Source organism: Toxorhynchites rutilus, chromosome 3 (assembly GCF_029784135.1).
Source record: "Toxorhynchites rutilus septentrionalis strain SRP chromosome 3, ASM2978413v1, whole genome shotgun sequence".
NCBI classification, from domain to species: domain Eukaryota; kingdom Metazoa; phylum Arthropoda; class Insecta; order Diptera; family Culicidae; genus Toxorhynchites; species Toxorhynchites rutilus.
Genome location: NC_073746.1, coordinates 190899365 through 190915208, shown reverse-complemented (window position 1 = coordinate 190915208; position 15844 = coordinate 190899365). Strand labels below are relative to the sequence as shown.

Below are 15844 nucleotides of genomic sequence, written 5' to 3'. Positions count from 1 at the left end.
CTCGTATCAGTGAAGCGCCACACAGTCTGATAAGTGAATTGATCTAATTACGTACAAAGATCAATACAAATGAAATAAATTTCTCTTCTCTCACAAACACTATTACCCCATTTTCACACATGGTTTTACCTATACTACTACAAAGGCTTGCTTCCACCTTCACCTTAAACTGGAGAGGATACAGTATCGTTGCTTGCGTTTAGCCTTAGGGTGCATGCAATCAACACACAACATGAGCCTTGAAGTCTTGGCAGGTGTTTTACCATTGCAGGTTCGGTTTTGGGAACTGTCCTATCGCTTCTTAATCCGAAGCGAAATCATGAACCCATTAGTAATTGAGAATTGTAAGAAGCTTCTCGAATTAAACCAACGGTCGAGATCCATGGATTTGTACTTTCATTACATTTCTCAAGAAATAAAACCTTCAGCAGACATTCCATGAAAATTTGAACAATTTCCTACATTCCATCCTTTGACTAGAATTTTCTAAGTATTATAGTTTTTGAATTATAATTTTTTGTAATAAATCAAGAAATTTTTTTAACCCTTTTCAAAAAGTAGTCTAATCTTTTTGTGAAGATTTTATGTATCCAATGTTGCTTAAATGTCCTATGTCTTCACATCCACAACGTTTCACTGCTATCTAAGATGGTGCTGCCAACTCCTAAGACAAGTTGGTATGAAATCCATCAATTATTGAAGTTCGTTCCTTCCTAATATAGAGTTATAAATAGGTGAATTGAATACAATAGGTTCGTATTCCTACGTTATCAATATGGTCGTATCAAGACACCACCTACCTAATTTTTTCACTTCTCAATTTAAAAATCAAATTACCACAATTTGTCGTGTTTCAAATCCGGAGTTTCTGGGTAGTCAGTCGGTCCGACTGTGTAGTTGAAATGGTTGAATAGTGATCTTAGGAATATGCCAATTTCCTGCGTTCACTTACTGCTGCATTCCTCGCTTTTCACTAATAGTACATTTATAAAATAAGTTGGGCTTATTCCTCTAGAGTCGTAATTGAAATTTTCTCAGTCGTTCAAAAACGGAACACATAACGCTTCGAATGATGAGGCATCATTTTGGTTAGGTGACCTTTTTTATGGCCAAAGCCACAAAGTTTACAGGGATAAGCAGCATGTGATATCTCTTCAGCAAACGGAAATACAAATTGACCACGTTTCGATCGAACCTATCGTGGCGCTAGCATCGATTCAGACCATTACCGGGTGAATTACGTTCTAAAATACCTGTCGTCAATAACATAAGGCATCAGCGCTCAACATGATACCACTTACGACTGTTTGGTACCAAACGTTGCTGCAACATACTCGCAGCGTCTTGGAGCTGCGTTACCGGCGGTAGACGTAAATATTGTGAACAACGCGACGAATGGTTTGACGACTTGAGCGAAGACGAAGCGAACACATCTCTTTCGTGAAAAAAGCGCCGTGAGAGCGTAAGGAGATAAGCTGGATTATCGTTTTCGGAAGTTCTTCAAGAAACAGAACGCCTCGCATGGAGGCTGTCGCGGCCCGAAATGTGCAGGAACAAGGAAAAACGTATATTGACGAACGAATGCGAGGTGGTCGAAAGGTGAAGGCAGCACTACGATGAACACCTGAACAGCACCCATATAGGAAACCAAGACGGCGTTAAAGAAGACCACACAGGTGTAGTGAACAAAGACGATGTACCACCTTCTACGATGGGTGAAGTAAACGCCATTCACCAAAATTCACCAATCACCAAAATACACATAGAAACTGGTAAGGATGGCTTCGTAGCGGAGTTCCTCAAGGGAGGCCCGGCGAAACATATATAGTGAATACACCAGGGGTGACCAAACTTTTGGGCTTTATGGGCGACTAATTCTTAAAATATTAGCCTGTGGCCTACAAACGTTGACTGCATCAAAGGTCAGTAGGAAATGAATATAGTACTAGACAATAAAACAATGTTTAACCCTACTGTACTCGCGCACAAAATCATAACTCGTATACTCGCGCACGGTACCACAGATTGTGCGTGCCTATGTAATTTTGCTAATGTGCATTTTTAGGCATTGATGAAAAAAATCCTGAAAATATTTTTTCTTCAACTTCATTCAGTTTCAATAGTCATTTGATTTAGCCTCCTCAAAACAAAATTATCGATTCTCGGGCTGAGAAAATGTCATCTTTCCAGAAAAAATATTAAAAAGTATTGCGCTCTCTATCTTCAACCGAGAAAACTATGAAAAACTAACTCAATCAATAATTACAAAAACTAAAATTCAATTTTTTCGCAAAAGTAATATTCAAGAAGTTCATAAGCTTCAATTTGATATGTCGTTCATCTAAATCGGTCCATTAGTAAAAAAAAATAAAAAACAGGTTGAAACTGCTAGAAAAATATACTTTTGTATACTTTTGAACTAAAATAGGGTATTCATTCGCAATTTTCTGTAAGTTGGTGACATATTTCCATCATAATTGGTACACCTATCCTATTTATAGGGTTGGAGAATAAGGAATGTCGTATTTCTGATCGAAATTTGACGCTTCATTTAACATACTTAAAATTATCCAATCTAAGTCAAATATGCGCCGTTTTGTTCGCAAACTTCTGGCCATTTAGAAGGCAACTTCATTATCCCCCTTATAAAACCCCCTCCTCATTTGCAAAAAACTCAGACAGCCAGTTTTCGCAAGTCTCTTTTGAGGCCAACTTAGTATCACCAAGAGCGTTTTGCATGGACCGGAAGAGATGATAATCACTTGGAGCCAGGTCCGGACTATACGGTGAGTGCAATAGGACATCCCATCCGAGCTCCCGTAGCGTCTGGCGGGTCATCAAAGATGTGTGAGGCCGAGCGTTGTCCTGGTGGAAAACAACACCATTCCTATTGATCATTTCTGGCCGCTTTTGGTCAATCGCCTGCTTCAAACGGTCAAGCTGCTCAAAGTAGAGAACCGAGTTGAGGATCTGACCATAGTTGAGCAGCTCATAGTGGATGATTCCCTTCCAATCCCACCAAACACACAGCAAAATCTTCCTGGCCGTCAATCCGAGCTTGGCGATGGTTTGGGCCGGCTCACCGCGCTTCGACTACGACTTTTTTCGCTTTAGGTTGTCGTACGTGATCCACTTTTCATCACCAGTCACCATCTTCTTCTATGGTCTATACCCAGTCCCTGGCCAATCGAGCGAGTGCTCACATGCCGGTCTACTTGGATCATTTCAACGATTCTATCGGCAGGTAGTAAAAACGTAAAATATGGCGAATTTCTTGCTTGGTGGACTCTATCTTTGACGCGCTATAACTTGAGACTGGAAAGGACAATCACAACACTGTCAAAATGACACTTGTAGCACATATTGTCGTCTTTAAATAGCCGTATAGTATGACCCAATGCGATAAGTACAACACAAGATATGTTTAAGTGTTGCCATATATTGACAATATACGACATTTCTTTTTCCCCAACCCAATATTTAAAAATTGAATTGATTATCTGAATCTGTTTTCGTGTAGTTCAGCGTGGAATTGTTCTTAATTGAATGATAATTACTAACACAATATTTCATCGTGATAATTGGAAAAAATAAACGTATTCAAATGAAATGGGCCAAGTACAGTGATTCACCTTTAATTGAATATCTAGCTATTTGGACAGACCTGTAATGCGATACGAATAATGACAGGTCACAATCGCCTCTAACGTGTGTAGTAACGAGGACCTACCCGACGACCGGGAGAGCAGATGCAGCACAGGAAAACATTTTGTTCCGCAATGTTTGTCAATATTAACCACAATTTGTTACATTGTTTTCATTCTAGGCAATTCGATTGCTTGCGGATGGGTGACAAAGGAATTAAAGTGTTAAAACCCGGCGATGGATCCGGATTATCTAATAGACCTCCCGGATTAGAAGCTGAAGTTGATTCTGGCGATGAAAACATTGATGAATACGACGAATTTCTCATTTGAATATGCTGTAATGTTATTTTTCTTGTTGTACCTAGTGATCGATTTATTTAAAAAAAACTAATTTATGAGAAACTTTATAATTTTTTAGTTTAAAAATATCACCTTTCAAGACAATATCACAAATGCCAATACTGTTCCAGATTGGATTACGTATCACAATCCCTTAAGTATACCTTCGAGTCACATTTAGGACTTAATTTGGGTGGGTTACCTAGAATGTTATTTTTGGTTACAGAAAACTCACCTTAGTAATAATCTCATTGTCTCTCTCAAAAAATAAAACAATAGTTGCGTTTACTGAATTATACAATATGTATAAGATTTTTATTACGGAGTCAAATTTATTTTTAACACTGTAGAACTTCCAGGAATAAGGCACGTTAAAAGCAGCAGAAGAATCAGTTAATGAATATAGGAAAATCAGTGACAATTCGATAAAAACAATTATTCCAATTTTTTTTATCGTGCTGAACCGGCGGTAAAGTCACTGCCCTTGCAGAAGAAAACAGAACGTTTGTGCAGAACGAAACATGACACGAGAACTGATGAATTTAAAACAAAAGAAATTCTCACGATGATTCAGTTGCCTAATACGAGATGTGGCTGATCAATAACGAGACTGGTACCTCTGCGAAGAATGTGCGAACCAAACGCCAGCGATCGACTGTTGTTCAGCATGAACGCGACTTTGATTAGCGGCTTCTCTTTCGGAAGCTGCATGTCTAAAGTCATTTCGAAATGGCGAACTTCTTATTGGTGATAGCGGCGCTCCCAGTGGATAGGCGCGCGTGCATGTGTTTTTGTGCGGTTGAGGCGTTCCAAAGATGACCAAAATGATTCTGAACATGTTACAGGATCGCCTTCGACGCCAAAACCAAAAGACAGTTTCGGAAAAATTGGTTCTTCAAGGTTATACTATTAAATACCTTTTATTATAAAAAGATAGAGAGCTAACGACCCAAATCGTGGAAAGACATGTCATGAGTTTTACGCGAAGACAACGTCTTATTCGCCGGATCTTGCGAAAAGATCAATATTTCTATGACTTATATAATGTTGGATGAATTAAAATAAAGTGTTTTGCAACGTGAGTCTCGTTACTTCATAGCCACACGACATACTGCACCAAAAGATAGATGCTCATGTACTCATATAAATCATGATTGGAAACATATAATTCAATGGGTAGAAATGCAACAAAATAGGAAGCTGGAAGTAATTTACACTAAAATAAAACCAGGGTAAACATTAAGAAATATATAATTTAATTTTTTTATAACACTACCAACTGCAATCGTTCGATATATTGAGTTTCAGGGTTCACTTCATTGTCGTTCGATAGTCGCTCGCTGAATCCTGAATCCAATAAGTAGAGAAGTCTCATGGCTGTGATGACGGTTTTAGCACACATTGTTGTTGTTGTCAGAGTTATTCCATAATGTTCGCTTGAATATCATTATCATTTATGCTCTTTTTTATATTCAGAAAATGATTAAAATGCAAACAAAAGATCGATTTGCGCTATGTTAGCATTTTGAAAAACATTATCGCCAATGCTATGTTAATTATTAACACCAGCACCACTAGTTGTTGTCGTGAGAACCAATCCTGTAAATGAAAAGAAAACCATTAATTAACTTTGTTTGAATTGGGTACGATTCTCTTTCACTGTATGCTTCGAGTGCATGATACGAAACAGAAAAGGTGTGAAAACCTCGATGTCGAGCGGTGGAATTTATGAATCGCTATAGTTGAACGATTCCCGGAAAAAATCGCGAAGGAAATGAGAGCAATGGAAATAACCGCAGAAAAGAAAGCATATTGTCACAAAACCCTACTGACGCGGAAAAACTTCATGGGTATAATAAGCGCATTGTTTTTATTACCCTAACATTTCCAAAAATAGCTATTTGTCCAAACCAAAATACCCATATGTGTGGAGATTTCTTCAGAGCATGGTGCAATACTTTTGAATTACAATTAAAGATATATTTCAGAACAAAAATTAATCGGACTAATATAATGCACCAGGCAAACGTATGCCATCCGGCACTCATCAAAACTCGGTCGAACCTTAGGCGTCGTGCACAATTTACGTAACGCACAGGTGGGCAGGCTGAGGTTGCGTTACTTAATGTGTATAAGAGATAGGAAATTCCGTTACGTGGTGGGGAGGCGGTCCAAAATCCGGATTTTTTGCCTTACGTAATTTGTGCACTACGCCTTACTAAAGGATCGTAACCTATGTTTCAAAATAACTGGGCAATCAGTGGCAATCAGGTTTACATGCGAAAGACCGCCGCTTCCGACAGCGGCCGACTCGGATCGCGTCACCTCAGCGGCTTAGGGCCGCCTCGATTCCTTAGCGGGGAAACACACTAGACTGCTCTCCCGCGCGATTTTCGCAATGACAAGTCGCAGCAGGAGCTTGATATAAAACACATTCAGCGGCTTTCGACGGCTTCACTAGCTGCCATAATTATATTTCTATAGACGGATGCAAGACTAGTCTATGGTACAAGGTACAACTGTTTGGACAGTAAGCGGATTAGAGGGGTGGTATCTAAAGAGGGGATGTTTACCTGAGCGAGAGGAAGAGAGAAGTTGATCACAAACGTCTGAAATATTGCATTTCTCGATAATTTGGATGGAATTCGAAGATCCGCAGCTACATGACCCAAGAGAGTGGTTTTCACGTATTGGCTCACCTGGTAGTACATTTATTATTGCCTTCCTTTATGTACACATTTCAAAAGCGCATAAACACTAATACTCTCACAAAACCGAGGCGGCGCAACATCTCCATCGAGCCAACGCAGCGAATGAGGAACCGTACACATCCGCCCCGCCTTGTGTGTTTTATCTCATTCGCGTCAGAATATTTCTAGTAGGCTTTTGTTACATTACACTTTTTTCTCTACGATTATTACCGTTGCTCTTATTTCCTTCGCGTCATGCATGTGAAATCTGAACTATGGCGAAAACAGATATGCAATGTAATTTTTTTTATGATCTGCAGTGGAAACCGGATTCAATCTCGGGATAGCTCCGTCGGAATACTCGAAAGCTATCGTATTAGCAGATGGTTATATCAAGGTTTTTTCTGTACTGTGGCAGATCTCAGAATAAGTCTCCAGTGGAAACTTCAAAATATCGGGTTCAATTCCCGATCATTCTCCCCGGGTTGGAAATTTGCTTGACATGTCTTGGGGTCATTTTTTTCAGTTTTTGGCTATTTCTTGATATTCTTATGATAGTTAATTTATGTCTGCAACAGAACCAGCTCGTTTTATTTTGCATACTGGGTTTTCATGAACATTATTAAAATTTAATATTATCTTAAAGATAAATCGTCCTGCTCAAACCATTGCAGGGGTATGCGGTGGGACCATTATCATCATCATCATCATCATCGCGGTTTTTTCCGCTCAATGGTTAAACTGGAGTTTGAATAAATTTTCATTCATTATTTTCATTTTTGAAGTTTTGAAGTTTGAACTTCACCTCAAAATTCACTTGGTTCACAAAAATAAAACAAGAAACGCTAATTGGTTTAGTTGTTTGTCAATCAACGAAACCAATTCGCGTCGGTTATCCATCAACTCAATCAACGGGTTTTTTTTACAGGCAATCCTTTCTTTGTGCGGGGGATAGGGACCGCACAAAATAATCGTGTAAAACTTCATCAGTAACTTTAAAAAATCGTGTTCGGTACACAATTTGAAAAAAACTTGTTTTGTGCGGTAGATACGGACCGCATAAAAAAAAGTTTCCCCCAAGAAAATAACTCAAATCCACGCCGTTCATCGTTCGATTTCCTTTTTTTTCCTTGCTTTGCGATGAGAAAGTTTTCCTTCTCGGTTGCGATTGGCTGTGTTGTGCTTTTAATTGCATGTCGAAACTTGTTGCTGTTAGAAATCATGGCATGCGTAACTTAGAGCATTTGATGGAAGGATGGGAATGATTTCAGAAGTGGATAATTTAGACGCAAATATGCTTTTTCTTCGCACTGAAATGCATATAAACGATCGAAAAAACTAAATAGACGATAACTTCGTCAAATATGCCTCTTTTCATATACCCGCACAAAAAAAAAAACGCACAAGAACAGAAAACCGCACGAAAAAAATCGCACAAAAACAGATTTTCCTGTATGTTTATTCACCAACAGGCTCGAAGGCCCAGTACCTAACTTAGCTTTACAAAAATATTATAACATTAAAAATTTGCCTGAGTAAGTTGTCCAATGTCAAGGTCTAAGAACATTAAAAATTCACGCTTAATGCAATCACGAGATAAGTTAAAGTCAAACATAGAGACTACATGGTTGAAATGCGCAGCAAGCCAGTAACAGCACAGTTCGCGGGTGGCAAACCAGAGATGTGCCGTATTCCGAATCTGCCTTGGACGAGTCAGAAGATTAGTCCTTTGGAGAATGGCTGGACAGTCTATTCTTGAGGTTAAAACGTCAGATTTCATCATGGCACGGGCAGTGTCCCTACGCACTTCCAGAGTGTCTAAGTTGATGAGCTGGCAGCGGCTTTCATTGCTGGGTAGACTATGCGAATTTCGCCACGGTAGTAAACGCAGAGCGAAGCGAATAAACAGCCGTTGCACGTTTCCGATGCGGTACGCGCTGTTCTGGTAGTACGGGTTCCAGACGGTAGAGCAATAATCCAATATGGAACGAACGAGGTCACAGTAAATAGCCTTCAGACAGTAAATGTCTGTGAATGTTTTCATCGTTCGAAGAATAAATACTAGTTGTATCAATGTATTATTCACAATATATGCGATATGACCCTCTAGTAAATTATTACAATCGTTGAAGTGACATAAAAAACAAGTAAACCGGGATGGCTGCCCTGTGGCGTTCCACAAAACGATGCGAAATATGAGGATAGACGTTCGCCATTCTTCATGCAGTTTGTTCTGCCAGTCAAAGCGCCTTCCAGCTTCGGCGAACATCAATAGCAACACCTCCTTGTGTTCTATATCGTCTATTTAATGGACTACAGTCAGCTCGAAAGACATCGTAGCCTGGACCAATCAGTTGATGCGAATTCGTGCGATTATCCAACCAGGTCTCAGTGAGGACGATGATATCGTAGACTTCACACGAACACGAGAGATGGTAGTGAGCACTGCACCAATTAGTACCTCCGACATTCTGGTAATAAATACAGAGCAGAGCATATTTCTGCAGAGTTCGGACGATTTGGTAATGGTGTAGATCTAGAAACCGAAGAGATGTCATCGGGGGATCTTCGTAATTTGTGTACTCGCCTGCAAATTGGATTTGGAAGATCCCCTCTCGACTTCTGACCACAGGTCCGGGACGACTGTGGTGGCTGCTGGCTGGAAGCGCGACAGGGTCAAAGCGGTCGAGGTCTTCCATGGTACTTTGTTGTGTTGAACGTTTCTTTGAATGTTGAACATTTCTGGGAGCGGAATGGCGATCAGGAAGTGGAAGTTCCTCATAATAAATGTATTTGTCTGAAATATCGAGTTGGAGGACCTCGGCTACAGATTCGACAGCAAGGCCGCGACGTCTGAGATGAACATTGGACCAGTTGTCTTGGAATTCGCGGTAGTAGATTCCTCTCGACCAGGTCGAAGGAGAGAGGGCTTTAGGGCTTGATTCAATCCGATTTTGAAGGAGATAAACGATAGAGTGCTCACCTCGCGTCCTTTATCCACAAGACGAACAACTTCAACGTCGTCAGTTCCTAAGCGACGACTGTAAGACTTGCACATCCAGAATATATTATTATTCTTCAAAACTTCGTCGAATGCTGATGAGGGGATATCGCAGCAGGAATGATGGAATTTCGCTTCGAAAAATCCGCGACAAGTAACGTGCGAATCCGTGATATCATTTGCACATGAATGGCAAGTCGAATTCATATTGAACTGATGTATCGCACGATCGAACTAGAAAATCGGTTACAAGTATACCTACACGATATACAAAGTATTGGTTCTCCTTTAACCCTGAAGATGTCACTTCAGACGGAAAATTTGGCATGGAAGGAACTTGGTAGATGCTAATCAGTATCAACATAACAAAAAATAGCACTACACTCGCGATACGTTTCACGCGCTAACTAGAACAAATATGCACCAAACTCCAACGGAACAACAATAATGCGGAGGTGACATGGGTGTGGAAATGTGGTCGTACGAATTGTATGCAATAGTGAAAGTAAACGACCACATTGAATTGTATTGGTGTGGTTACATTCCGTCCCCCTTGCTTCGTTCGAAATCGCCAGCTTCTATCGAACAATATTGTTTGTTTCTCTTCGTACAATCAAATTTTCGTGCGTGCTCCGAGGCAATGTCATCTCGGCCTAAAAGTAAGGTTATCAAACGAATTAATGGAAAATACGGATCACAATCACACTACTTAGCATGACGATTAGGGTTGTCAAAAAAAAAAAAAAAAAGACGGGTGGGTAATGTCGGGGACATAACCGGAGTGACGTAGGACTATACAAAGGGGACAGCTTTTGTTAAATATATATTTTAAATATATTGTTTTATTTTCTTCACCTACGTGAATACCTACCTATCTACCTGAAAAATGGATTAGTTTACTGTTTACTCTTTATGAATATGTTGATGGTTCTGAAAAGAACCTTTGGTGTTGTGTTTCTGTTATCACTCGATATTCCCATCTTGTTCGGCTAAACCTTCCTGTTTAGCGATTTGTTGTCACTCGCCACAGCTTTCACAGTTGGAAAATTTCTTCCCATCCAGCTTGTGACATATTTTACAGTAAATTACATTCAATGGCACGTCGCATTACCACCACTCAGTGCCGGATTGGAGGTAATTTTAACCTGTAATTGAACATTTGCGATGACAGTGGTACAGTGTCGACTTTCAATGTGGGGTCATAATTTGGATCTCTATGTTTACAAAAATGTCCAACTAAATAAGTCGCATTACATGTCCGTCCAATTAGCTAAATGTCGAACTAATTGTAGATTACTGTACTTTAAATCTGGAAACAATTTAAGAATTGGTGAAAAATGAATAATCAGGCAAGTTCCCAACTATCAATAAGCTCAGAACAACTGCCAAATTCACATACTCATCAAATCCTGGCAAACAAATTATGAAAACATCAATTTGTGTTTTATTATTATTTTGGATAATGTTTTAGAAAGCATTGAACTTTATTTCCTAAACTCTTTTTTGGAAGGTTTAATGGCCCTGAAAAGCGCCTTGTTTTATGGAATGGTTCCAATTTAGAAAACTTAGTACTCGTGGTTTTGAAAAAAACCATTTCGAACGCCCTCGATGCCGCCTTGTTCTGGATTTGCCGCCAAAGCAGTTTGTATAAAGAACAAACTTTTTTCTTCTGCTACCTGATGCCGTTTTGCGATTGCGTTTGCCACTCGCCATTCGCTGCAACTGCCTGTTGTCTTGATGTCCGCCGAACCGAATGTGTTCTGTTCCGAATGCAGGTTTTCTTATCGTCGCGAGCAGCTTTGCCAGCTAACTCGATCACTCCGGCGGCCGAAACTATATAACGCCGGCTAGGTGGACTGGTACACTGGTACTAACGCGCTCGACCTAGCAACCTTTTCCGGTGCAATTGGCGGATACACCTACGGGAAATTGCAGACCACCACGGTTCGAGCGGGATTTTGCCTTTCCCTTCTCTTTTCCTCCTTTGTTGAGTACACGATGCCGATGCCGTACAACCACACGGGTTTACGGTTTGAAAGAAAATAAGATATTTTTTTGGGGTCCGCGTGTTTTATACTCTAGCGGTACACACTCACAGGATAGAGACAAATCGGCAGACTCAGGCAAAGGGGCGAGTCCAACGAGACGAACGAATGACCGTTAAAAGGGAGCGATGGCAAAAAAATACATCATACTGATTTTAACCTCCGACCGAGAAGGTCACGTTTTTTTCAGCTCGGCAGTTTGGCGTTTTGGACAGCGGACTAGGACGTCTCCCCCTGGCGATTCCGAAGGAGTTATTTTTAATTATCTTTAAGTGGCAGCAGAAGGAGAGCGGGAAAAGGCAATAGCTCGTTTCGACCGTGGAGAGCGGGCGCTTACCGGCAAACCGGAAAAGCGCGCGCTTTTTACGGCGTCACTGACGCCACGCCCCCTTTTTCCGGGGAGTGTTGCCAATTATTTTGTAGTGATTGTAGTGATCTCTAGTTATAATTAAAAAAAAAAAAAAAAAAAAAGAAATAACACGCGCATACAGACAGTGAAGTGACAGTAGGAAAAACAGTTTTAAAATAATTTTGGAAGTTTATTCGCGATAATTGGTGGTTCTGTGCTCTTGCTAAAAAAGTGCGAATTTCTGGACACATATCCCCAAGTGTAAAGACCCAACAAAATTTCTCAGTGTTTTCATCTGAAGATTAACCCACTTGTCGGCTATACCTAGGGGATAGCCTGACAACAGCATGGCTTCCAGTAGCTCCGGGTCTCCGGGAGGCCGGGCTACAAATTTGTACGAGGGTAAACCTACCCAACGTACTGCTCCAAGATGGGCCGATCCACTGAACGGCAACCTACAGATCCTGTTACTACGTGCCACAGGAGAGAACGTGATTCCGACTAACCCGTTCGTCGTGAGTAAGACGATCGCCAACGCTGTAGGAAAGAAGTACTACACAGCGCGACCGCAACGAGACGACAAGAAGAGGACGCAATATATCCTTACGGCCAAGGACGAAGATATCATTGGTAAGCTCCTCTTAATCAACAAATTAATTGATGAAACCCCTATTGAAGTGATTTACCACCCAACCCTTAACCAACGCAAATGTGTTGTTACTTGTCGTGATGTCATGGACATCAAAGAATCCGAACTGGTGACAGAGCTTTCCGATCAAGGTGTGATCGATGTCAAGCGCATCACCAGAAAGGAGAACAATATTGTTGTACCAACTGCCACTCTTATTTTGACGATTCGTGGAACTGTTGTTCCCGATTTCATTAATTTTGGATTTATTCGGGCTGGGACTAGAAATTTCTACCCCAACCCAATGCAATGCTTTAAGTGTTACAAATTTGGACATACTAGCAAACGATGCAAACGCGAGAACCCGCTTTGCCGAAATTGTGGACAGGAACATCCAGAACAAAAGGATGGAATTAAAACCTGCAACGCTTCAGCATTTTGCTTGAATTGCCAAGGGGACCATTCCTCTTCGAATAGGAAATGCCCCGTATGGCAAACCGAGAACAACATCACAAAAATCAGAATCGATTATGGTATCTCCTACAAAGAGGCGAAAGAAAAACACAACGGTCAAAATAATGGACCAACTTTTGCAAGTGTTCTGCAAGACAGACTCTCCAACTTGCAAAAGCCAACACCCAGCTGCAACTGCAAATGTAACTGCGCCTCGGCCGCTTCGGCCTCTTCTAGCCGCGAAAGCACTCCCCCAATTGACACTACAATCGATACTTCCATGACAGAGTCGACAACCGACAGCTCAACAACGGAATCTGAAAACGAATCAGTCATTTCAATGGACACTTCTGATGTTCCAAACAAAAATAAAAATAAAAGAAAAATGGCGAAAGGATCATCTTCAGATTCAGATCAAAAATCCGAAGATGAAATCCAAACAAACAAGGACAAGAAAAGAACTAAGAATGAACAAAGAACTACACCACCAACAAATAACAACACAACACCAACAGAAAACAACAACACACATCAAACAAAAAACAACAATAACAACAACAGCAACGCACATTCAACAAAAAACAACACAAACACAACAAACACTCCAAAGACTTCTACACCAAACAAAAACAACACCAATACCTCAAAGAAAGCTTCTCTTTCCAAGGGTAAAGGACCATCGAACTAATTCTCTTTGAATAGTTCAAACATACACACAATTAAGACTTAGGAATTAGAGTTAAAAACACCAACACATTCACTCCAACACAGAAATTCGGGATACAATGGAACATCAGAAGTATCCGACGAAATATTCTAGAACTGAAAATGCTTATTTCAAACTCTAATCCCACAGTCATAGCCCTTCAAGAAACTATGACTCCAAACAACTTCGATAAACACTTCATCTCAAAATATATCACATATTTCAAAGAGGGTCCCAACCCCTCAAAAAACGGAGTTGCAATCGCAATCAAAGATGGCACTCCACATGATCTTCTTCCCATTACCACTGATCTTCAGGCAGTGGTAGTGCGCATTAAACACCCCTTTCCAATCACCGTCGTTAGCATCTACATCACTAATGATTCCGATCCGAACACTCTACGCGGCCAACTGGACCATCTGTTCGCCCAACTTCCCGCCCCAATCATGCTTATGGGTGATTTCAACGCCCACTCATACGCCTGGGGAGGTGCATACCTCGATCGAAAAGGATCCATCATTGAGGATTTCATATCCGACCATTCTCTTCTCCTTCTTAACAACGGCCAACACACCAGAATCCATTATTCTGGTACTACTTCAGCCATCGATCTCACTATAGTATCAGACAAACTATCTTCAAAACTTTCTTGGAACATCCACGATGATACTTGCGGAAGCGATCATTTTCCAATCTTCACTTCCTTCGGCCAAACTTCTCCAGAGTTTTCAACAAGGCCAAGATGGAAATTTGAATACGCTGACTGGGCTGGCTATCAGTTTGACATTGAAAACCGCCTCTCCGCTAAACGAGATTGGACAGCCAAGGAATTCTCCAAAGTTGTCCTAGAAGTTGCAATGGTGCACATCCCCAGAACCAGTGGCATCCCTGGCAGGAAATGTGTCCCATGGTGGTCGCCTGAGCTGAAGGCAGCGATCAAAGGTCGACGTAAGGCCCTACGCAAATTAAGAAAGGCCCATCCGGACAGCCCACTGAGACCCACTCTGCTTGCAGAGTTCCAAAGGGCTCGCAAAGAAGCTAAGACTGCTATCAACACAGCCAAGCACAACAGTTGGGTTAAATTCGTCAGCGAAATTAATCCCAACGCGTCAACAAAGGATTTATGGAGTAAGATTGGCAGGCTTCATGGAAAGAAAAGAAGCAAAGAATATAATCTTCTAATTAACGGTCAATACACCAATGACCGGAAAATCATCGCCGAGGCGTTTGGAGATTTCTTTGCTTCCGCCTCCTCCAATCAAAACTACGACCAAACCTTTCTAACCCACAAAACGGAATGCGAAAGAATTCCCATCGATTTTCATACCGATGTGGAATTTGACTTCAACAAAAACCTCTCCCTCAAAGAGCTCGATTGGGTACTGAACAAAGTCAAACAAGGATCCACAGGACCTGATGACATTAGCTACCCTATGCTTAAGAATCTACCCCATCTCGGGAAAAAAGCACTTCTGAAGCTCCTCAACAAAGTCTGGGACAGTGGAACCCTCCCCAGTTGCTGGAAAGAGGGTTTAATGATCTGTATCCCGAAACCAGACATGAACAACCATCTTCTTGACAATTTCCGCCCCATCACTCTCCTAAGTTGTGTTGGGAAAGTCTTGGAAAAAATGGTCAATCGACGCTTAACGACTTTTCTAGAGTCAAATAAGCTGATTGATCCCAGACAATTCGCCTTCCGTGCGGGAAAAGGTACAGAAGATTGCCTTGTAGCAATCGAAAAAATCCTAGACGACGCAACTGAAAAATTACACCACATTGATATTGTTTCCCTGGATTTATCCAAGGCCTTCGATCGGGCATGGAGGTACCCAGTGCTGAAAAGCCTTTTCGACTGGGGGATTCGTGGGAGATTAGGTCTCTTCGTTAAAAGTTTTCTAGAAAACCGGTCTTTCAAAACCGTTATTAACAACCACCAATCTTCTCTAAAAATCCCAGAAAACGGCTTCCCACAAGGCTCAGCAC

General features: G+C 41.0%; 1 protein-coding gene across 9 annotated transcripts in view; it reads right to left on the bottom strand.

Annotated features, from left to right (window-relative positions):
- Positions 1 to 5221: 5221 nt before the first annotated feature.
- Positions 5222 to 15844, bottom strand: part of LOC129778586 (uncharacterized) — a 108243-nt gene continuing 97620 nt past the window's right edge. For all 9 annotated transcript variants that reach the window (XM_055785573.1, XM_055785570.1, XM_055785571.1 and 6 more), the window contains one exon: positions 5222 to 5585. In XM_055785573.1, coding sequence (XP_055641548.1) covers positions 5499 to 5585 — 87 coding nt within the window. In that variant the 3' untranslated portion in view covers positions 5222 to 5498. The remainder of the gene's footprint in view (positions 5586 to 15844) is intronic.